Source organism: Hyperoodon ampullatus, assembly GCF_949752795.1.
Source record: "Hyperoodon ampullatus genome assembly, chromosome: 3".
Lineage (NCBI taxonomy): Eukaryota > Metazoa > Chordata > Mammalia > Artiodactyla > Ziphiidae > Hyperoodon > Hyperoodon ampullatus.
Genome location: NC_136916.1, coordinates 36861575 through 36885116, shown reverse-complemented (window position 1 = coordinate 36885116; position 23542 = coordinate 36861575). Strand labels below are relative to the sequence as shown.

General features: G+C 41.2%; 1 protein-coding gene across 1 annotated transcript in view; it reads right to left on the bottom strand.

Moving 5' to 3' along the window:
- IQGAP1 (IQ motif containing GTPase activating protein 1) overlaps positions 1-22996 on the bottom strand; it is a gene marked incomplete at its 3' end in the record, with an annotated part of 100156 nt that extends 77160 nt beyond the window's left edge. Inside the window, exons 1-2 of the mRNA XM_079701085.1 lie at positions 22915-22996; positions 21014-21113 (exon numbers count right to left, since the gene is read on the bottom strand). Coding sequence (XP_079557211.1) covers positions 21014-21113; positions 22915-22969 — 155 coding nt within the window. The 5' untranslated portion in view covers positions 22970-22996. The remainder of the gene's footprint in view (positions 1-21013; positions 21114-22914) is intronic.
- Positions 22997-23542: the final 546 nt, after the last annotated feature.

Below are 23542 nucleotides of genomic sequence, written 5' to 3'. Positions count from 1 at the left end.
GTCTGAAGTGGCGGCATGTCTCTGTCTCTTTTTTTAAATAACTGAAGAATAGGCACATATTTGTGCCCTGCAAGAAAAGAATAAGAAAGAGGGACTAAAGACACAAGAAATAAAGGAATAAAAAAGAAGGTTCTGAAGAACACAATGGGCAGTTATCTATGGAAAGGAACATACCCACTTCTTCCTTGAGAAAGAAGGAAGGAAATAAGAATGAGCAAGAATGACATATCTAACTAACCTCTCTTGAGCTTCAGTTTCCTGTCTGTAAAACAGGATTAGGAACAGCACCTACTCTCATAAGATTGTTGTGAAGACTGAGATAACGTATACAAGCACTAGTAGGCTCTAAATAATGGTAGCAACGTGTTTGTGTACACGTGGGGGACAGCTAGATCCCAGAAATAAACCTACTTCTAGAGCCTGACACCCAGTAACTTGCGTAATACCTGTCTATTTGTCTTATTGATATCATTTGTCAAAGAGAGCATATACTTGGCCCTATCCATTCCACCACTCAGCAAGACAAAGACATGACTATTCAGAGAACTCTAGTGTGGTAAGCCTTAAAACAAGCCCAGACCAAGAGCATATGGAGAAAAGAATCAGGGTGGGAATCTGAATTAGGGGTCTGTGAAACCAGTTGAACAAGTCCTGCAGACCACATGACTTCAGTGGTTTCCCGGCTCTGTGCAATACAGAAGGGGAACATACCAATGCCGGAACTGACTACTCCAAACCACTGAGATTCAGTTCCTCCAGGAGCAGCTCCGCTGGCACCACACCCAGTTTGCAGAGCAAACGCCGGTCCCCCCACCCACGCCCGCCGAATGTCAGCATTACTCACTGCTAAAAACCTCCCAAGTTGGGCCATCTTTCCTTGTAAATAGGATTTTACTAAGTCGCTAACACATTTGAGTACCATCTAGGCACTGGAAACAGCCTAGTAATTTCAATACAGTGTGGCAAAAACAAGTCTTGAGAAAAAAGAATGTTTATTATTCAATAAAGCATTCCTCACCATATGAAGAGGGAGGGGAATGAGAACTGGTTTCCCAGAGAAAATGACATTTATGCCTTGAAAGACGTGTGTGTGTGTGCGCGCGCATGGGGGAGAACACGTCAAGCTAAAGGAAGAGAATGTACAGACCTTTTGAAGGATTTGAAACAGGAAGGAAAGGATTAGATCTGATTTAAAAGATCACTCCAAGCACAACGGATTAGGAGGGGGGACTATTAAGGGGTGCAGAACTACTAAAGAAAGTACAGCAGTAACCCAGGCAAGAAATGACAAAGGCTAGTCTTCCAAGCCATACAAGCAAAATGAGAAATCTTGATAGTATCTGTTTTAAAAGAAACTTCTGAGTATGAATTAAACCAATCTGAACAGCGATAGGAATAGTGAGAAACAGAAGGGATTTTTTTTTCTTCGTCTTAAGTTAACTTAGTTAACCTCTGTGTTTCTTGATACCTAAAACAGACCTGTCCCTGAACAAATCACTTCACTCTGCTGAACTGGACAAGGTATGTCAAGTTTACTTGCCAATATTAAATGTCTAATTGTTATCATATTTCAAAAGGGTCCCTCATCTTACTAGAGCGGTAGAAACTAGACTATGGTGATGGTTGCACCACTTGGTAAATTTACTAAAAATTGTTGACTTATACACTGAAAATCAGAGAATTTTATGGTATGTAAACGGTACCTCAATGAAATTTAAAAAGAAAAAAAAAAGTCCCTGAGTGAATAGGATTAACTTACTTTCAGACCAAGTATTCAGAAGCAGAGCCTAGTGAAACATTACTGTGTTCAACCTACACACCCACCCACCTCTACTTTACCATATATCATGAAGCATGAAAGACCTTTTAACACTAAATAGAAAAAAAAAAGACTTCAAAGTGAGCTCAAGTCTCAGCCTAGTCACTGCTGGTTGTGAGCAGCTCTTGAGAAAAAAAAAAAAACAGGTGAGAGTCCTCTACTTGGTGGAAGACAGGCACATATTTCTTTGCAAAAAACCAGTTCTCTGAGTCACTGCCTACTGCAGCAGCTGTCAGAGCCCAGGGGAACAAGGAGGCTGTAGAGCGAAAACATGCCAAAAAGTTAATTTTCAGATCTAGTCGTTAGTGAGAACATATCAGGAACCCGTGTCCCCTAAACTGGCAGGCCAATTCTTAACCACTGTGCCACCAGGGAAGTCCCTCCTCTAGACTTTCTTACAGCACTTTGTATCTCTTTACCTCTTAATGTTATTTAAGGACATAAGGGTGGAATCCTTTTCTGATTTCTATTTGAAGCATGGTGCTCAATAAATAACTGCTGAGGGCTTCCCTGGTGGCGCAGTGGTTGAGAGTCCGCCTGCCAATGCAGGGGACACGGGTTTGTGCCCCGGTCCGGGAAGATCCCACATGCCGCGGAGCGGCTGGGCCCGTGAGCCATGGCCGCTGAGCCTGCGCATCCGGAGCCTGTGCTCTGCAACGGGAGAGGCCGCAGCAGTGAGGGGCCCGCGTACCGCAAAAAAAACCAAAAAACAAAAAAACTGCTGAATGACACAAACCGTCCTTTCTCTCTTGCTTGAGGACCACAGTCCTGGTCTCAATTACAGCCAAATAATAAAAGAAAAAGAAATTACCCTAAACTCTCATCGCCATCAATACTGAAATTCTCTTAACCACCACAGCTCCCACATTCCACACAACTTTTCACAAATTCAGCGGAACGATATTCCTGAGCATCTACTTTGTGAAAAGCACTGTGGAAGGAGCTGCTGTTGGACACCAACAAGTAGAAAAAGACGGTCTCACTAAAGAGACTGTCTAAAGAAGCACAAAAGAGTAAGACAAACATACATACAGTTATGCTGTCCCTTCTCTGCCATACAATTTCAGACTATACTGCAAAACTCAGCCATAAAATAATCTCTCCCTTAGATAAATTTTCACACATTAACTGTTTGCATCATTTCCTTGGCAATCTATATTGCCTTGTGACATTAGTTAGATCTTTCATCCTTCGATGTTGAGTAACTTTTCAAAAGGTTATACCCTGACTGTCCAATTAATCCATAAGTCCCCTAAGGGCAGGACTGGGTTATACTTTCACATCTTCTCCAGTTCTACCAGAGGGTCCTGAACAATCGAGGAGCTCAAAAAATTTTTACCTGTTTTATTGTATTGGAGGTGTTTTTCCCGAATTTTTTAGACATGTCAGAAAAAAAAAAAGAGCAATGGAATATTATCAAGTCATTCAAAATAAAAATACCTTTTAATAAGAAGAAATGAAAATAAAAACTATTTTAAGTAACTTGAGAAAGCACTTAGGTTAGAACATAATCTTCCATTAACCGTTATACAGTCTATGCTTGAAAATCTGCAACATGGGTTTTCTCAAAGCAAGTTTTTGGGCAATTTTTTTGGAAACCTCTTATTGCTATAACGTTCTTCCTCATATTAAGCAGATTTCCATTGACTAGTTCTGCTCCTCTGGTACCACATATGATAAATTGAACCCCTTTACCATTTTTCAGGAATTTAAAAATAATATCAGCAAAATATTAACAGTTGAATAAATTCCTATACTGGATGAGAGGTTGATCTTCTGAGATTCTATGATTCTATATTCTCTCTAAATTTTTTTAATTTTTATTTATTTATTTATTTTAATTTATTTTATTTTGCGTTGGGTTTTCATTGCTGCGCACGGGCTTTCTCCCTTGAGGTGAGTGGGGGCTACTCTTCTTTGCTGCGTGGAGGCTTCTCTTTGTGGTGGCTTCTCTTGTTGCGGAGCACGGGCTCTAGGAGCATGGGCTTCAGTAGTTGTGGCTCGCGGGCTAAGTAGTTGTGGCTCGTGGGCTCTAGAGTGCAGACTCAGTACTTGTGGTGCACGGGCTTAGTTGCTCCGCGGCACATGGGATCTTCCCAGACCAGGGATCAAACCCATGTCCCCTGCATTGGCAGGCGGGTTCTTAACCACTGTGCCACCAGGGAAGTCTCAATATATTCTAAATCTTGTTTCCATATTAAATGATCTGTTCAATAATTCCTCATACATCATAATCTCTAGACCCTTTTTAATCCTGGACATGCTCATCCAACATGCTCTAGTCCTGGAGCAACAACCAAGTCTCAACTAGTGGACCAACACCCACTGCCTGGAGTGGTTCCTCAGGTAAGGATTCCGATCTATCAGCAGTGCCTGCCATGGGTGTGAAGGAAGCCCACCACATATCTATCATCCCTGCTCTAGACCAGCAAGGTCCCTCCAGAACTGAAAACCAACTTCAGGTAGCCTCTGATCAGTACAGAGGACAATGGAACCATTGTTTCCTTTGCTGCATATACCACATTTCTATTAGTGAGTTAATAAACATCTCAGATTTGTTTCATTTTGTTTTTTTCCCCACTAATCCTGTCCCTACTAACGCTACTTGTCTCTCTATCCTGCATTTAGACACTCCATTTTTTGAACCTCAATGCAGGATGACACATTTCTCACTATTAAATTTCATCATTAGATTCAAGGTATTTTGAAAGCAAAATCTTTCATGCAGTGTATTAACCATCCCAGCAACACAACTGAAGATTTGATCAACATACCACTGACGCATGCATAAGTCCCAACACAAATGTTTTACTTGTAACATGACCTACTGAGCTTTCTTTGAATTAAAGATCTAGCAGCTCCTTTTTCTGAGCTAAAATGTATGTAACATAAATTCACCATTTTTAACCTTTTTAAAGTAAGCAATTCAGTGGGTTTTAGTATATTCACAATGTTGTGCAACCACCATGACTATCTAATTCCAGAAAATTGTCACCACCCAAAAAGGAATCCTTTGCCCATTAAGCAGTCACTCACCATTTAGCAGCTCTTTCTGAAGATGATTTACTCAACTGGCTACAAATCTTAATTACATTACAGTCTAGTCCACATTTATCCAATCTGTCTGTGAAAGTATCACAAGACATACTTTCAAATGCCTTACTGAAATCTAGACATTACTGTTTCTCTGATTCACCAATCTGGTGACCCTGTCCAAAAGGCAATGATGTTACTGTGACAGGGCCTTTCTCAGGGAGTCCTGGTTGACTCTCAAGCATCCCTTCGTTTCTCACCATAAGCCATCTATTTGACAAAATACATGCTATGGAATTTTGCCAGAAATGAGTTCACTAGACTAGAATTTGTGATATCTTCTCCTTTTTAATAACTAGTACATTTTCAATCCTCCATTTTTTAAAAAAAACACACTCTTGTTCTTCACAATGTCTTAAAGATCACTGGCGACAGTTCAGCAATTACACCTACCCAATTAATACAATAATGGCTTTAATTTAAGCTCTATCAACCAAGAACATGAGAACTTAATGGAGAAAGGAAAGAAACTACAGATAAAACATAAAACAGTTAATTTAAGAACTGACCATGAACAAGTCTCAAATTTTTAGCTGAAACAGTCCCACAGATTCAATATTCTGAGAGAGCTCCCAAACAAGTATACCCTGGAACACTAGTCCTAAGAAAGACAACCTGTGAGGAAAGAGTCTGATAGCAAACTAGGTTGGAGAAATATTGTTTACACTATCCTCTCCCTTGGAGATTCAGAATTTACAGCCCATGATAGTCTAAACAGTCCACCAGCTAAATAATCTATTTAACTTGGTTTAATCCAGTATTTCTGAAACAAATTTGACCACCAAAACCTTTCCTCCTTAATGAGAGGAAATTAATAGAATATGCCTCAAAAGTGGTTAAGAATCCACCTGCCAATGCAGGGGACATGGGTTTGAGCCCTGGTCTGGGAAGATCCCACATGCCATGGAGCAACTAAGCCCATGCGTCACAACTACTGAGCCTGCACCCTAGAGCCTGCGAGCCACAACTACTGAAGCCCATGCACCTAGAGCCCATCGTCCGCAACAAGAGAAGCCACGCGATGAGAAGCCTGCACAATGCAAGGAAGAGTAGCCTCTGTTCATTGCAACTAGAGAAAGCCCGTGTGCAGCAATGAAAACCCAATGCAGCCAAAAATAAATAAATAAATTTATTTTTTTTAAAAATAGTGATACAGGGGCTTCCCTGGTGGCGCAGTGGTGGAGAGTCCGCCTGCCGATGCAGGGGACGCGGGTTCGTGCTCCGGTCCGGGAGGATCCCACGTGCCGCGGAGCATCTGGGCCCGTGGGCCATGGCCGCTGGGCCTGTGCGTCCGGAGCCTGTGCTCCGCGATGGGAGAGGCCACGGCAGTGAGAGGCCCGCGTACCGCAAAAAAAAAAAAAAAAAAAATAGTGATACAGAAGTCAGCTACACAGTTTTCAAAAGTTCTTCAAAACTATACTCTCCTTTAACACAAAGAATAAATTATTTTAGTTTGACAAGTCTATTCATCTCTTCACAGTATATATGTCAAAGTTGTTCATCCAAAACCTGTTTTCTCAATGCCAACTTCATTACACTATTAATCTTTTAAACATAATACAACTTGTTTGAAAGCAATCTGGGGACTTCCTTGGTGGTCCAGTGGGTAAGACTCCATACTCCCAATGCAGGGGGCCTGGGCTGGATCCCTGGTCAGGGAACTACATCCCGCATGCATGCCGCAACTGAGTCTGCATGCTGCAACTAAGAAGCCCACATGCCGCAACTAAAAAAAAAAAAAGAGATCCTGCATGCCTCAACGGAGATCCCGTGTGGTGCCACAGCTAAGGCCCAGGGCAGCCAAAAAAGGAAGGGAAGGAAGGGAAGGAAGGGAAGGAAGGGAAGGAAGGGAAGGAAGGGAGGGAAGGAGGGAGGGAGGGAGGGAGGAAGGGAGGGAGGGAGGAAGGAAGGAAGAAAGGAAGGAAGGGAGGGAGGGAGGGAGGAGGAAAGAACTCTGGAAACTTCTAGCTAATTTTTCTAAAAGGATATTTAAGCCATATGTTTCAAAAATCTCAGAAGTTGAAGCTGCCTTGTTCTGAAAAAAAAAATTAAAAATTAAATCTCAGTTCATAGACCAGAGAGTTTGGCAAATTCCAGAGCACATTTCATAAGAGAGCCATTGCTGGTGCTCAATATTTAAGATACTATCCAAACACCAACTAGAGAAAAAAAAATAAAGCAGGATTTCTACCTCACTCTTCACACCAAAATAAATTCCAAATGGATCAAAGGGTCAAATGTTAAAATTCTTTACAACCTAAAAATACTAGAAGAAAGCCTGGGGGAATGTTTTTGTATAGTCTCAGTATAGGACTCTCTAAAAATGATACAAAGCCCAAAAGCTAAAAATAAAAGGAATAGAGACATAGATGTAGAGAAAGGACATGTGGACATAGGTGGGGAAGGGGAGGGTGGGATGAACTGGGAGATTAGGTTTGACATAAATACACCACCATGTGTAAAATAGGTAGCTAGTGAGAACCTGCTGTAGAGCACAGGGAGCTCAGCTTGGTGCTCTGTGACAACTTAGATAGGTGGGATGGGGGGGTGGGAGGGAGGTCCGAGAGAGGGGATATAGGTATACGTATAGCTGATTCACTTCATTGTACAGCAGAAACTAACACAACATTGTAAAGCAGTTATACTCCAATAAAATAAATAAATAAATAAAAATAAAAGATTAGTAAAATCAGATATGTTTTAAAATTCTGAATTATTTTAAACTCCTTAAAATCAAAAGACAAGTTGGAATAATTATTTACTACACATAAATCCAAAGGATCAATCTCCTCAGTATAAAAAGAGCTCTTACATCAGTAAGACCAATAACACAACAGGGAATGAGCAAAGGATTCTGCCAAAACAGTTGACAGAAAAGGAAATACAAATGGCTTTTAAACATATGTAAAGATGCTTGGCTTCACTCAGAGTAAGATAATATGAAAATGAAACTACAATTAAAATACCATTTTCACCTATGAAATTCATAAATATGAAAAAAAAAAACTTATGATACTCTAGGTCAGTGAAATCATAGGGAAAGCAGCCCTCTCATGTATCATTGATGTACATATAAACTGGTACAACCTCCAAAGAGAGCAAACTGACAATATTTATCAAAACTAAATGCAGATATTCCCATTAACTTAGAAATTCTACTTTTAGAAATTTATCCTACAATACTCACAAGTGCAAGATGACAGACATACAAAGTTGCTGACTACAACATTACTGATAAGAGAAAAGGCTGGGGGGGAAACATCCACTGATGGGTTAAACCCATACACTGAAAAACCATGCAACTGTGAAAGAAAAGAAATGAAGCACTATAACATATTCACGTGGAATATGTTACAAGATGCAAAGCATAATGTACAGTGCTATCACTTCTATACGAGGAAACAAAAGGGATTTGTATTTAGATGCACAGACTCTGGAAGGATATACAATCATAACAGTGGTTCCATCTGGGAAGATCTGGGTGGCTGGGAAACAGGACTAGGGAGACTTTTTTCTTTTTTTTTTTTTTTTTTTTTTACTGAATATCCTAGCACAGAGCCTCTGAATTAAGTGTCATATCCATATATTACCTATTTTTAAATGATTAAGAAAAAGTTTTAAAAGTTGAGACCAAATCCACCTAAAACACATTTTTGTGGGTAATTCTCAAGTTTTTAAAGGAAAACCCCCAAAGTCAAGCCACTGTCTAGCACTACCTCTTCAAACTAGCAATGATTAAAAAGCACTGTCCAAAGTAATGACATAGTAATATGTCTTCAGGGCAGAAAAACATTTTGTTGTAATAGTCATGTAAGTGGTAAGTAACTTTTGTCTCCTTTTAGCTGTTTTAAAGGTCATCTGAGATGTATGTTATTTGTAATAAAATGATCTGCTATACCACAAGACTTTTTCTATTAAAAAAATTTTTTTTTCAGCCACGCCGCTCAGCTTGAGGGATCTTAGTTCCCCGATCAGGGATTAAGCCCAAATCCTCAGCAGTGAAAGCTTGGAGTCCTAACAACTGGACCACCAAGGAATTCCCTTAAATTTTATTTTTATATCATTTTTCTATTTTTAATGATCATAGGTATTTTTCCTTTTCAATTTTTCCTTTTCTAATTTTGCCTCATTCCCTCTTTTTACACTTCAGTTCCTCTGCTTCAATTTTAAAGGAAGACTAATTAATCCTATTCAAGAAAATATTCTTAGTTTTTTATGTTGCTGATTAATGACCCCTAGCAACCGGCTGATACTTTCTACCTTATGGATAAATACCTATCACAACAATAGTATTTCCTTCTACTACAAAAGTCTCCCAATTTTTCTTAAAGCCAGAGTTCTCTCAGTCCGCAGACATCTGCCCCAACAGAAGCCAAGCCCTGGGCTGGCAGCTGCCTCTCCAATGCTCCTTCTGCTTTTTGTTATGATTTCCAATGAGTCAACAGGAAGGTATTCAGAATAAGGAAGAAATAAAGGCCTTGAGGCAGGCCTTTCCTCCACCCACAACACCAAAAAATACAATTCTTGCCAAACAATCCAAGGCAATTTCCAATGCCACTCCTGTCTGCATGAGGTCACTACTGAAAAAACAAGCAATTGGGAAGAAGGAATGCCTTTCTAAGCTGAATCAAAAATAGGTGCCAGAAAGAAGAAAACCAACCAGGCACTCTCTAGTCTCCCCAGAGTCACTGTATGTAACCATATAACCTCTACTGCATCCATTTCCAACTCCAGGAGGCCTCTTAGTGAGCAGGAGTTAGGTCAAAAAAGTTAAATATACACATTTTTCACAGACCAGTTATGTTCCTAGACACCTATAAAAATCACTTAGATTTTATGTTTACTCTATTTCTTGTAAGCATTCATGCCCAAATTTTTCATCAATCAGTTAACTGTTACTTATTTATGTCTATCACTATCTTTAGCTCTGCAGTGAATAAGAAAAAGTGTAAGACAGAGTCCAACAATTTGTTAGACACAAAAATACATGAGACATGGGACTTCCCTGGTGGCACAGTGGTTGGGACTCCGCACTCCCAATGCAGGGTGCCCAGGTTTGATCCCCGGCCAGGGAACTAGATCCCACATGCCTCAACTAAGAGTTTGCATGCCGCAACTAAAGGAGCCCACGTGCCGCAACTAAGACCCAGTGCAACCAAATAAATAATAAATAAATATTTTTTTAAAAATACATGAGACAAATCAGAGAACTGCCCTCATATAGGCAGAGTGGCAGGTAAAAGAGACTGCAATTAGAAGCAGGAAACAGCTCACATTCCCTCACCCACTTGACATCTAGGCAATTGTTTAATGTCTGGGAACTAGGTGACTTAATTTTGGACTTAAATGCTGTCCCTTTAGTGCCTGTAGAGGTTGACAGCAGTAGTGATGGTGTCACACAGACCTGGGCTTGAATTCCACAGTTACATGACCTTGAAACACGTGACACTAACTCATTTTTTTCCTTCTTTAAAATAAAAATAATGCCTATCTCACCATAATGTTGTATGTAAAGTACATCATCGTTCTGTTTAATTACTGGAAGATACTGTTGCTGTAGTTATTATTTTTAGAAGCACAAGTAGTGCTGCAGTGACAGACTGATCCAGGGAAGAGCAAAGGCTTTGGAGTCTTTGCCAAGCCTGAAATCTGGATCTATCACTTAAGAGATGGGCGAGTCAACCTCTCTGAGCTTTGCTTTCCTTTCTGTTAAATGTAGATAAGAATAAGCACCTCATGGGACTTCAAGAATAGCTAATTAGACAATGCATATGAAGTGCTTAGCACAGTGCCCAGCACATGATAAGTGCTCAATAAATGTTACTGATGATGATGATGATGATGATGAAGGAGGAGAGAGGGGAAGGACATTGACCTTGGGTCAGACAGGTGATATTGTATATCATGATGTCCTTGTAAATCGCAGGGTTGGTTTTTGGTTTTGGGGGTTTTGTTTTGCTTCCTCTTAGCTGGTGTAAAGGTATTTGAAGTATTGAGGTTTATATAATAAAATACCTTATTGAAAAATAATTCTTCCCAACGTACAATTATAAGAAAAAAAATTTTTAAACATTCAAACTTAAGCAAGTAGACTTTCTCTTCAACATAAACCATTAACCAGATCTTTCATTTATATGTTTAAGATTTTTTGATTCACACACTGTCAAAGCACAGGGATCAATGAGATTACCAGAAGCTCTGTCAAAAGAAAAATCAAACAGCAGTCCTGATTTGATCAGGTAGGCAATGGGACCTCTGCATTCATGTGGCACTTCACTCAGCTTGCTCAAAGATATGGTCTCTAGGCAACCAAGTCCCAAATTAAACAAACAACACCAGTCATATGAATCACTTCCGGATGGTCTCACTTTGCCTACCAGCACTTTCTTACATAAATACTTCCTGTGAAAGGGTTTATTTAGCAGCCACAATTGGAAACAACCCTGAGTCCATCAAATACCACATGGCTTAAAAATGTTCAAAACAGGTCCTGCTACCAAAAGGTATCCCCACTGCTAAACTGTGAAACTGAAGGAATTATACAGAAATCAGAGACAGATCATCATGCAAAGCCAGAAAAATCACATTCCTAGAACAATGCCAACCTAGGCCCTCAAATATATTTTTACTGGTTTTTCAATTAGGAACATCAAAATATATAAACAATTGTTGCTTTGACATTTAAGACTAGAAGAAATATATGCTAGATTAGGTCAAACTAATGGTCCACTTAGCCCACCCAGACTTTCCTAACCTTGACTGGTGGACAATCCAGTTAACACAGATTTCCTATAGTGACATCCACTCCAAGACTTAATGAAAATAAGGGGAATTGGTAAAGTAAACAACTCTCTTGGCTACAAGCTCCTTTTTTCCACCTGAAAAGGATCCTATATGTGTCACACTATTCTTCATGAGCTAATCAGAAACTGTTTGATCTATTAACAAGAACAGAGAGGGAAAAGGAGTTAATAGTCCAAACTGAAAATTGCAATAGGACAAAGCAATTACCATTAACAGAACCAAAGAGGAAAATCAAGTTAGTCAAACATAAGATATATATGTAGGACACATATCTAGAAAGCTGACTTAAACGAAATGAAGATCAGCCATAAAACACTGTGCAGGTCTTCCCTGGTGGCGCAGTGGTTGAGAGTCCGCCTGCCGATGCAGGGGACGCGGGTTCGTGGATCCCACATGCTGCGGCGCGGCTGGGCCCGTGAGCCATTGCCGCTGAGCCTGCGCATCCAGAGCCTGTGCTCCGCAACGGGAGAGGCCACAACAGTGAGAGGCCCGCGTACGGCAAAAAAATTAAAAAACACTGTGCAGATCTAACCTACCAATAGGCACCCCCAAGACAGAACTACTGAATTAGAACCAATTATTAAAGATATAACAATTTCCTAGAGCTAAAATAAACAAACAAAAAAGATATGTCAAAAAATAAAATAAAAATAAATAAAAGTCAAGCAGTATTAATAATCCCTTAAAAAAAAAAGATACAAGTCAAGAAGAGTCTTCACAGTACAGGCTAAATTACTAAACCGGTATCAACTCTAATATGTAACATGGGGAAACTTTAAGAAATAAGAATTTTTACAAGTTTCAAATTGTGAAAAAGTATTATAAAAATGTTACTTTTCCTGGAAGTAAAAATCAAGCTAGTTTCAAATGTTGTTTCTCATTAATAAGTACAAGAAAATGAAGTCACACATTTCTTCAAGAAAAATGAAGGGAATTCCCCGGTGGGCCAGTGCTTAGGACTCTAAGCTTTAAGAGTGCTTTAAGTGCTTTCATTGCCGTGGGACCAGGTTCAATCCCTGGTCCGGGAACTAAGATCCCACAGGCTTCGTGGTACAGCACTCCCTACCCCGCCACCCAAAAAGAAATACAGTTCACCATAAAAGAATAAAAAGTCTAGAAACAGAACTTTATGTAATTTAATATTTGACATACTAGATGTCAGTTGCTAATAGGTAGTAAAAGATTATTTTTAAGTAATATCAGAATAATTTAGAAACACCATGAAATTTAAAGACTTAGATGTTTAAAAAATTAAATAACTGTATCATAGGAAAGTTAACAGAATATAAAACTTCAAATTTTAGCAAGGCCTTACAGAAATTAAACTATCTAAATAGAAGAAATTACCAAGAGAAAGATTAACACTTAAACTGCATAAAATTTAAAACTTCCATACAGTGAAAGAATAAAATGGAAAATCAAGAGAAAATGTTTGTAGCAATACCACAGGTTGACACCCATATTATAAGAGAGCTCACAAAAGTCAACATCATGACCCTAGAAGACAGACAAACGTCATCAACAACTTGCATAAAATAAAGATGGTAAAGAAATATATGGGAAAATGTTTACTCTTTCCAGAAATCAAAGCAATACAACTTTTGGAATAAGCCTAAATAAATTATGGACATTATGTATCCACTGAAAATAGTAATTAAGATGACAATACAGCAATTTAAAAATCTAAATTCGTGATAATCATTATCTAAAAATTACATACTCAGTTTCTCCTTTTTCTTAATCCATTCCTTTTTTATTATAAAATTCATGATCATCGTAAAAAGCATTTTAAATATACGGAAAAGCATTAAGTAAAAAGGAAAAGTCTTCTCATACCCTCCAATCCCTAGAGGTATCCTCTGTTTCTGGTGTTTCCCTTCAGACAACAGCTTAAGTATGAAGTGGAAAAACTAAGAGCTACCAACATTTAGAACCTTGAAAATGCCCAGAAAATTCCCCAGAAAAGTTTATGAATGCCTCTTCATCTTCATATTAAATCTGCTTTTGCCCCAAGGACCAGGATAACGAATACATTTATCAAGTGCCTACTGTATTTCAGACACTGTGCCAGGCACTTAGCCCTCACAGCAACTCCCTAAGATGCACAGTATCTCCATTCTGTAAAGTACAAGCTTAGGCTCTACTCCCTAAGGTTAAGTAACTTGCAAAACCAGAATCAGAACTTACACCTGCCAAAACTGAAAGTCCTCGTTCTTTTCACTTTGCGTATCTCAACAGTCAAGATTTTCAATGACGTTTTATTCAGGCTTTTAAAATGTTTGACTTCATTATAAGTGTTATGAGATTACAGTAATATGACTTTTCTTAGTTATCACAGCAGCTACTAACTAGTTGACTGCCTAATATATACCAGAAACTGCCCACCTTTCTCAACTGTAAATTTTGCTAAGTGTCTCAGCTACACTGTAGTCGCTTTTCCTGGCTACTAGGAACACATCCCCCCATTTGTAACATTGTAATAATATGAAAAAGCACTCTTGGTTTGAATCACTTTTAAAGACAACCCACTGCTTACCATAGAGTCTGTCCAAGGCAGTTGCACTAAGTTTCACAAAAAAGAGATTTTCTATTATTCAACATAGTTTTGGAAGTCCTAGCCACAGCAATCAAAGAAGAAAAAGAAATACAAGGAACACAATTGGAAAAGAAGAAGTCAAACTGTCACTGTTTGCAGATGACATGATACTACAATAGAGAATCCTAAAGATGCCACCAGAAAACTACTAGAGCTAATCAATGAATTTGGTAAAGTTGCAGGATACAAAATTAATGCACAGAAATCTCTTGCATTCCTATACACTAATGATGAAAAATCTGAAAGAAAAATTAAGGAAACACTCCCATTTGCCATTGCAACAAAAAGAATAAAATACCTAGGAATAAACCTACCTAGGGAGACAAAAGACCTGTATGCAGAAAACTATAAGACACTGATGAAAGAAATTAAAGATGATACCAACAGATGGAGAGATATACCATGTTCTTGGATTGGAAGAATCAATATTGTGAAAATGACTATACTACCCAAAGCAATCTACAGATTCAATGCAATCCCTATCAAATTACCAATGGCATTTTTTACAGTACTAGAACAAAATATCTTAAAATTTGTATGGAGACACAAAAGACCCCGAATAGCCAAAGCAGTCTTGAGGGAAAAAAACAGAGCTGGAGGAATCAGACTCCCTGACTTCAGACTATACTACAAAGCTACAGTAATCAAGACAATATGGTACTGGCACAAAAACAGAAATATAGATCAATGGAACACGATAGAAAGCCCAGAGAAAACCCACACACCTATGGTCAACTAATCTATGACAAAGGAGGCAAAGATATACAATGGAGAAAAGACAGTCTCTTCAATAAGTGGTGCTGCGAAAACTGGACAGCTACATGTAAAAGAATGAAATTAGAACACTCCCTAACACCATGCACAAAAATAAACTCAAAATGGATTAGAGACCTAAATGTAAGACCAGACACCAGAAAACTCTTAGAGGAAAACATAGGCAGAACACTCTTTGACATAAATCACAGCAAGATCTTTTTTGATCCACTTCTTAGAGTAATGGAAATAAAAACAAAAATAAACAAATGGAATCTAATGAAACTTAAAAGCTTTTGCACAGCAAAGGAAACCATAAACAAGACAAAAAGACAACCCTCAGAATGGGAGAAAATATTTGCAAACGAATCAACGGACAAAGGATTAATCTCCAAAATATATAAACAGCTCATGCAGCTCAATATTAAAAAAACAAACAACCCAATCGAAAAATGGGCAGAAGACCTAAATAGACATTTCTCCAAAGAAGACATACAGATGGCCGAAAAGCACATGAAAAGCTGCTCAACATCACTAATTATTAGAGAGATGCAAATCAATGAGGTATACAACGAGGTATCACCTCACACCAGTTAGAATGGGCATCATCAGAAAATCTACAAACAACAAATGCTGGAGAGGGTGTGGAGAAAAGGGAACCCTCTTGCATTGTTGGTGGGAATGTAAATTGATACAGCCACTAAGGTTCCTTAAAAAACTAAAAATAGAACTACAATACGACCCAGCAATCCCACTACTGGACATATACCCAGAGAAAACCATAATTCAAAAAGAGACATGCACCCCAATGGTCATTGCAGCACTATTTACAATAGCCATGAAGCCACCTAAATGCCCATCGACAGACGAATGGATAAAGATAAATGGATAAAGAAGATGTGGTACAGATATACAATGGAATATACCTCAACCATAAGAAGGAACGAAATTCGGTCATTTGTAGAGACGTGGCTGGATCTAGAGACTGTCATACAGAGTGAAGTAAGTCAGAAAGAGAAAAACAAATATCGTATATTAATGCATATATGTGGAACCCAGAAAAATGGTACAGATGAACCCGTTTGCAGGACAGAAATTGAGACACAGATGTAGAGAACAAACGTATGGACACCAAGGGGGGAAAGCGGCAGGGGGTGGTGGTGGTGGCGGTGTGATGAATTGGGAGATTGGGATTGACATGTATACACTGATGTGTATAAAATGGATGACTATAAGAACCTGCTGTATAAAAAAATAAAATAAAGTTCAAAAATTAAAAAAAAAGAGATTTTCATCTATGTCACCATTTTAAGAGTTAAGAATAAATCCCACCCCATACTTCTCCTTGATAATCATAAATACATGAATGTATCCAGCTTGTAGTCCCAAAGTACCATTAAAAAGCTACGTTTTTTGTGGCCCCTTAATCATACTGGGTCTCATGAAGCGATTAGTTTTTTCATCTGCAAAAGGAAAGCTTGGGTCAATCTAAAAATGATTCTCCTCAATATCTTACTGATATTCCTTCATTTGAGAATTCTAGAAGCTAGTGGGCAAGCTTCTAGTTAAACGTCTTTAATTTCTCTTTTCATGGTCACAGTGTGCCAGCCTAGATATATCCAGATGTTACTGGAATTCTGATTCCACTTAGAGGAGAGGAGATCTGATGAGCCCATCCTGGAAAATGTTCGAGGCCAACAACAAAGGCATACGCACAAAAGAGAATTTGTTCTCAAGAGCTGATTTCTTTCCAAGATACTTTTTCAATTCCCCTAAATTACAGAAGGTAAAGTGCCTCTACTTAGTGTTAAGCTCTTGTTAACATCACATGGTTTTTGACAGTCTCCAGCCAGCCACAGCCTTCACTTTCCACCCCTTGTGGGGGGAGGGGTGTGCCCTGCTCTGTGAGCTGGGGTATGGACACTGAGCAGGAGGAAGGTGGCCCATGACAGGCTCACAAGGACATACCAGCAAGCCTCTGAAAGAAGGATTCCTAAATTGTTAAACTCGGGAAGTGCTGGAATTAACCTTCCTCCTGTGACCTTTAACCTAACTCAATTTTCTCCCATTTCTAGGACTACTCATACATTCTCCTCCTCTGCAGACTGCCCTCTTCTGCCCTGCCTGTTACGTTCTCTTCTTGGTTCTTTTCACCTGAACCTTCTAATCTTTCTTTTTTTCTTTTCTCTCTTTCTCTCTTTATTTATTTACTTATTTATTTATTTTTGGCTGTGTTGGTTCTTTGTTGCTGCTCCTGGGCTTTCTCTAGTTGCAGCAAGCAGGGGCTACTCTTCATTGCAGTGCGCGGGCCTCTCACTGCAGTGGCTTCTCTTGTTGGGGAGCACGGGCTCTAGATGCGCGGGCTTCAGTAGTTGTAGCTTGCGGGCTCTAGAGCACAGGCTCAGTAGTTGTGGTGCATGGGCTCAGTTGTTCCACAGCATGTGGGATCTTCCCGGACCAGGGCTTGAACCCGTGTCCTCTGCACTGGCAGGAGGATTCTTAACCACTGCACCACCAGGGAAGTCCCTGATCTTTCTGTTACTTCTTCCTGTCTAAGACCTGAGCACCTACCATATCTCACATACTTAAACCTCACCTCTCTCAATTGAGTGAAAATGCTATTTACCTCTACTATACAACTGCTCCTTAGCAAAAACAAACGTAAAGTCCAATCAGAACAGGCAAAAGGATAAAACTAAACCCACATTTAAGCATAAATACATAATTTAAGATGTCTTGCTTTATAAAGTCCTTGGTCTGCTCTGCAGCCCTTAGCATAAAACCCTGAATCCTTAGATGATATTTCATTAGACCAATAACTTAATTTCCATATTTAAACTACTCTCCAAACAATAAAGAAAAGCAGAATCTCTATATTTTCTATTTCGCAAGCATTCCCAAAGTGCATACTTTTATAGAATCACTCCTAAATTTTCCCGCTTAACCTCTTAGGGAAACAAATTCACAACACGTTCTCATTTCTCTACATACACTCTTACTTATACTCCCTGTCTGCACACATTTATATGCTCTCCCTCTCTACACACTCTCCTCTCTTCCCACAAAAGAGCTGTTACAGGTACAGGAGAAAATGGAGTGCCCTAGGATACACAATGGGGCCACTGTGCTATAAGGTGGAGCTTTTAGTGGGAGGAGTAGCAGTATTATAAATAGAACTAAAGAGGGGAACCTTTTCTCCCTTGGATCTCTGCGATCTTTCTTCCTGGCCTTGGAGTGGGTGTAAATTCCAGACCTTGGGACTCCTCCAACTTGGGAGGGGTGGAGGTTATGAAGGAAACAGGATGGGGCCAATCCAAAAAGGCAAAATGGACTTGTGCTAGAGGGTAAAGAGGGGCCTCAGTAGCACACAAGGTACAACCCAGCTCACCAGGGTAGAAGACACAACTGGGAGCTGAAGTTGCAGCTAATAAGGAAGAGCATGTGATTTGTCTGCGGTGCACCTTGAACACTTTTTAGGGGTGGCAGCAGCCACATCAGGTGGCCAGGAGGGACCCCGGTCTTCTTTTTTCAGTATGACATTCCCGGGCTTCTTTTCCTAGCCCTCTCTAGTTGTAAAGTCTAAATAGGTGCTTCCAAAGTTGATTTTCTAATCAAAGCTTTAAACAAAAACAAACAAAAAAATCACTGCATCCAGATTTTATATGATTGCCTCCATAAAATAAACCAGGCACATTTCCTCAATGTGAGGCCAAAGCACAGAGTGTAGTAGGACAATATGCCGCTACTATGCTCTCCCTTATAACCAAAAGCATGGAAAATAAAGACTATCACAAATGTCTCACTGCCTTAGTCACTTCCTAAGTATGCACAAGCACCCAACTAAAAAACGTCCCAGGGGATCATGGTCCCTGGATGGATTTTAAAGGAAATGGGATGTTCTTCTATTCTGGGGAAAAAACACCTGACAGAAAAGAATATGCTCTGGAGTAGACGGAAATGAAGTGCTCTTGTAGTGCAGTGCTTGAAGAAGGAAATGTGATAAAGGACATCATCCTGTTCAGGCTATCATAACCTAGCATAAGGTAGAGTTCTAAAATGTTTTCAATCTCATTTCTCTACTCGGGGGGACCATCAGAACCGCTAGAAGCATTTAAAATATACAGGTATCTGGACCTTCCAGCCTAGATCTATTGAATCAGAATCTCTGTGGTAAGGCCCAGATAGCCTTTTTTTTTTTTTAAAGTTCCCCAGATGATTCTAATGTACACACCTGGTTAAAAACCATCGTATAAAATGCTGAAAACTATTCTTCAATCAAGAAAACTACAAGTAGACCGTGGACACTCAGGCCTCAGTTTCCTCACTGAAATGAGATGGTTGAACTAGATTAGTAGTGGAACTGGGGAATTCCCTGGTGGTCCACTGGTTAGGACTCTGTGCTTTCACTGCCGAGGGCATGGGCTTGATCTCTGGTCATGGAACTAAGATCCCACAAGCCGCGTGGAGTGGCCAAATTAAAAATAATCATAATCATAATAATAACAGTGAAACTGCATTAGTGGTAGCAAGGGGATGTTAGCCAAGATACCCTCTTTAAAAAAGGGAATTTTACTGCGGAAACCCAATATTAAAAGCAGGAAAGCTTTTGACAGGGGGAGGAAGGTAGGTTGAAGCCCTTTTCTCTCACCCCTAGATCACCCCAACAAAGACACCAAGACTTCACAGAGCCCAACATGGTCTCTCACACCAGCTACAGCTTTCAAATTGTTTACCTTCCAAAACTAGATCTAGTCCATAATTTAAGTAGCAGAGGACTTAATATTTTTGTTCACGGGATCCTTACAAACTTTGTATGAGAAACATCCCCCTTTCTACTAACACATTCACCTCCTTCGGTCTAACCTTCCATTTAGAAAAACAAGTGTTATTACCATTCTCTCCCCCTAAATCATCACTAATCCCCTCACAACCCTCTCCCAATCTAATGGAAGGGCTTTAAGCTCAGAAAAGAAGCCTGGATTCAAGAAGATGCACCAAATGCATGTTAGTGGTAGCCCCAGGAATGGAAAGGAGAATGGGACCAGGGAGGTGCACAAAGGGGACTCCAACTGTGTCTTCTGAGAGAAAAGGGAAAAAATCGGAAGGGCTAACATTTGCTAGTTTGGAGTACATGGATGTTTATTGTATTGTTCTCTGGACTTTCCTGTAGCGTTTAAGATTTTCAAAACTAAAAAGACAAAACAAGACAAAAAACACTCTTGTTTATTAGCACCATTTGAAACATCCTTGATTTTCATTAGACTTTAACAACAAAATCTCGCATTATCCCTTGCTGGCCTTTTCCACCAAAGCTCACTTATAGGATACATGATCTGTAATTACATCTATCTACCCTGGGACTTTGCAAAACAACACAAGCACCAGAACAAAAGCAATGAACTACTGATAGCAAATCGACACTCTAAGAATAAGACCACAAGGTCTTGGAGCATCTGAAAAATGAAAACAGCAGTTGTACATTCACTTCACAAAGAATGCAGAGGACGCTGCCTTTGGTAAACAGACTTTGAATATTGCCGAATGGATGGATCCATACCCAGAGCACTACCAAGAGGAGAATGGACCCAATTCATATATAAATCAAAACCAGTGAAGAACCGGTGAAACATTAAGGCCAAAAACGTCAAACCTTAAAATTGCTTTTCTTCACTATAGCTGGTTGTGCCCAGAACATGCACCATAAGCATAAAACTGAACATCACAAATCTGGAAATTTTTCAGTATGCGTAGGTGCCCATCAGACTGTGTCATGATGAACTGCTATCAAGGCTACTTGCTCCCATGAAAAAAATATCCTACCTGTACTTACTTATTCCTTCAAACTACCTGCCTCTCACAGTCACACCTACAACATACTCAGAGATCTTTATCTGTGTTGACACCAGATCAGCTCCCTTCTCCCAATCTTCTCTCCAGCCAACCTTTACCTCTTTGCTTCTTCCAAATGACAAAGGTACTCATAAGCCACATTCTGACGTCTCCTTTCATCCATCTCCTCTGCAGTAAGTCTCTCATTATCCAGGACCGCTAAAACATGAAAGAAAGAATGTAAGCACAGGAATCTGTACCCTTCCTGAGCGATAAAAGAATGCCATAGCATCAAATTCCTGCTAGTCACCTAGAGAGTCAGGGTAACATGTGGACAGCTGGCGGTACTATCAATACAATGACTTTCCTAAGACAGGAACCATGGGGTTTCAACTATATTCATCCTAATCTTTGTTAAAAAGTACAATACTATGAACATGTACTAAATTTCAGTGTGACTTGAAAAATACTGACTTGAGATTCTGGTCCAAATTTGTGCTGGTCTATCTGCCAGACTCTCTCTAAATCCAGAGCTGTTCATGGTCTTTTTTTCCCCACTCTTTTATGAATCACTAAAGCCAGCAGTCATTGAGAACTAAGTGGCAGTAATTGTACTATGCATTTTACATGCATTCTTTCATGGAAGTCCCACAACAATCCTGTGATTATCACTCCTGTTTTACAAATGAGGAAGCTGAGGCTGGTTGACCTTTGCCCCACGGCTAATAAATAAATGGTGGGGTCTGGATTCAAACCCAGGCAGTCTGTCTCAAGAGCCTATAAGATTAACTTCAAAGCAATCTGCTTCCTTTAGTGGGCACCCAGGATATGGAATATATTCCTAACTCCTGGAGTTGGCATTCAATGCCTTTCCCAATTTAGCCCCAACTACTTTTGGTAACTCTTCTCCCTCTCTCTCCTCCCCCTCCCACCACTGTGCACTCCACACCACTCAGCTCCCAACACACACACAGTGCTCTTCTACTCTTCAATACCTTAGTTCCTGCTCTTCTCTCCACGTCCTGTCTCTTGCCCCACCCTGCCCTGTCAAACTACACAGCATCCTGCAAGGCTCTGATCAAAGGTCCTATCTGTGTTCCTACTGCCTTCCCCAAGCCCCTCCTCCTCACCCACATTACTGTTTAAGCCGAGTTAGTTCACATGGCATCTTTATTTCTATCCCTCATTATCATTAGATAATACACCTGCCCGCCTCTCTGATTAAAACGTTCTTTGAAAGCGGACCTGCTCTTACTAATCTTTAATGTCACAAACGTGACACAATACCTCGCATGTAACTGTTGAGTGAAATTATCCTAAAACATAACATTATTCGCGAGAATATAAAATAAAATGGAAAACCTCAAGACTCTAAAGGACGCTCCTTTGGCCAGTGGTAACTATCCCGCCTGCAGTTCAGTGATGTCCCAGGACAGGGACAGAAAATGAGGTTCGGAAAATGAGGAAGTCAGAGGATTGGGTTTTGTTTTTGTTTTTTGTTTTTCACTTTTGAGATCCTGACGAGGGAACTAAGACCGAGAAAGCTGAAGTGACTTGTCCAGGGCCGCACCTCTCAGCTAGCCTGGGGCCGGGGAGGTCTGGACCCTGGGTCTACCTCGCAGGCAGCACTCGGGCAGCACCTTCCCAGGAAGCCCGAGCAGAGCCCGCGTCTCGGGTCTCCGGTCCCCGGGACACGCCCTGCACCGTCCTCCTGCCACCTCACCCTAGGCCGTCTCCCCAATCTCGGTCGAGCTGGGAGTCGGGAGGCGCTGGATGGGGCCCTCCAGCCGCCGCGCCCGGGACAAGGCGGGGAGGCCGCCTGGGTTCTCCCTGCCGCCTCGGAGACAGAGAGGGCGCGGGCTGCGGGCCTCAGCGCCCGCCAAATCGCCGCACCGGCTCTTCCGGGTCCGCGCGGCCCACAGCCGCCCTGCCCCACCCGCCCGGCGAGCCCCCGGGAAAACGGCGCCTCAGAGGCAGCGAGCCCGCCCCGAGACCCCAGCGCCGCGGAGCCCACACTCACAGCCATAGTGTGGCCGAGCCACACCCAGTCCGTCAACCTCATCCGCTGCGGACATGGCGGCCGAGCCCGGGTCTCAGCTCAGGAAGCCGCAAAACCTTGGAAGCGCGGGCGGCGGCTGCTACAGCTCCTGCAGACTGCTCGAGCTGCCCCGGTCCCTGTGGCCCCGCCCCGCGCCGCAGGCCCCACCCTCAGACCCCACCCCAGCGGCCCCGCCCTGCCGCGCCGACCTAAGCGGACGGAAGGAGGCGGGGCCTGGGCCTCCCGACCCCGCCCCTAGCCCCGCCCTGCGCCCGCAACGCCCTCAGGAGGCGGAAGAAGGAAGGTGGAGCCGGCCCGCCAGTTGTACTCGCTGTCAGCGCCGCCCGACGGCGAGACCCGCCCCGGTCCTGGATCCTTTTCCTAGCCGGCGGCCGTCCCATCCGCACCTCTTCCGAAAGACCGCCAGTGTCCGTAGCTTGAAATAAAAAACGTGGGCACTTTACCTTCCCCTGCCTGCCTAGCCAAACTCTTCTGCACCAAAGGGCTCAAGGAAGTCCTCTTTTGAAGTGGCCCAGTGTGTTCTTGGGGACACATGCAGGACCCAAACTCCCGTAAGGGGCCGCACAGCCTGGCAGTCTGGACTCAGCCT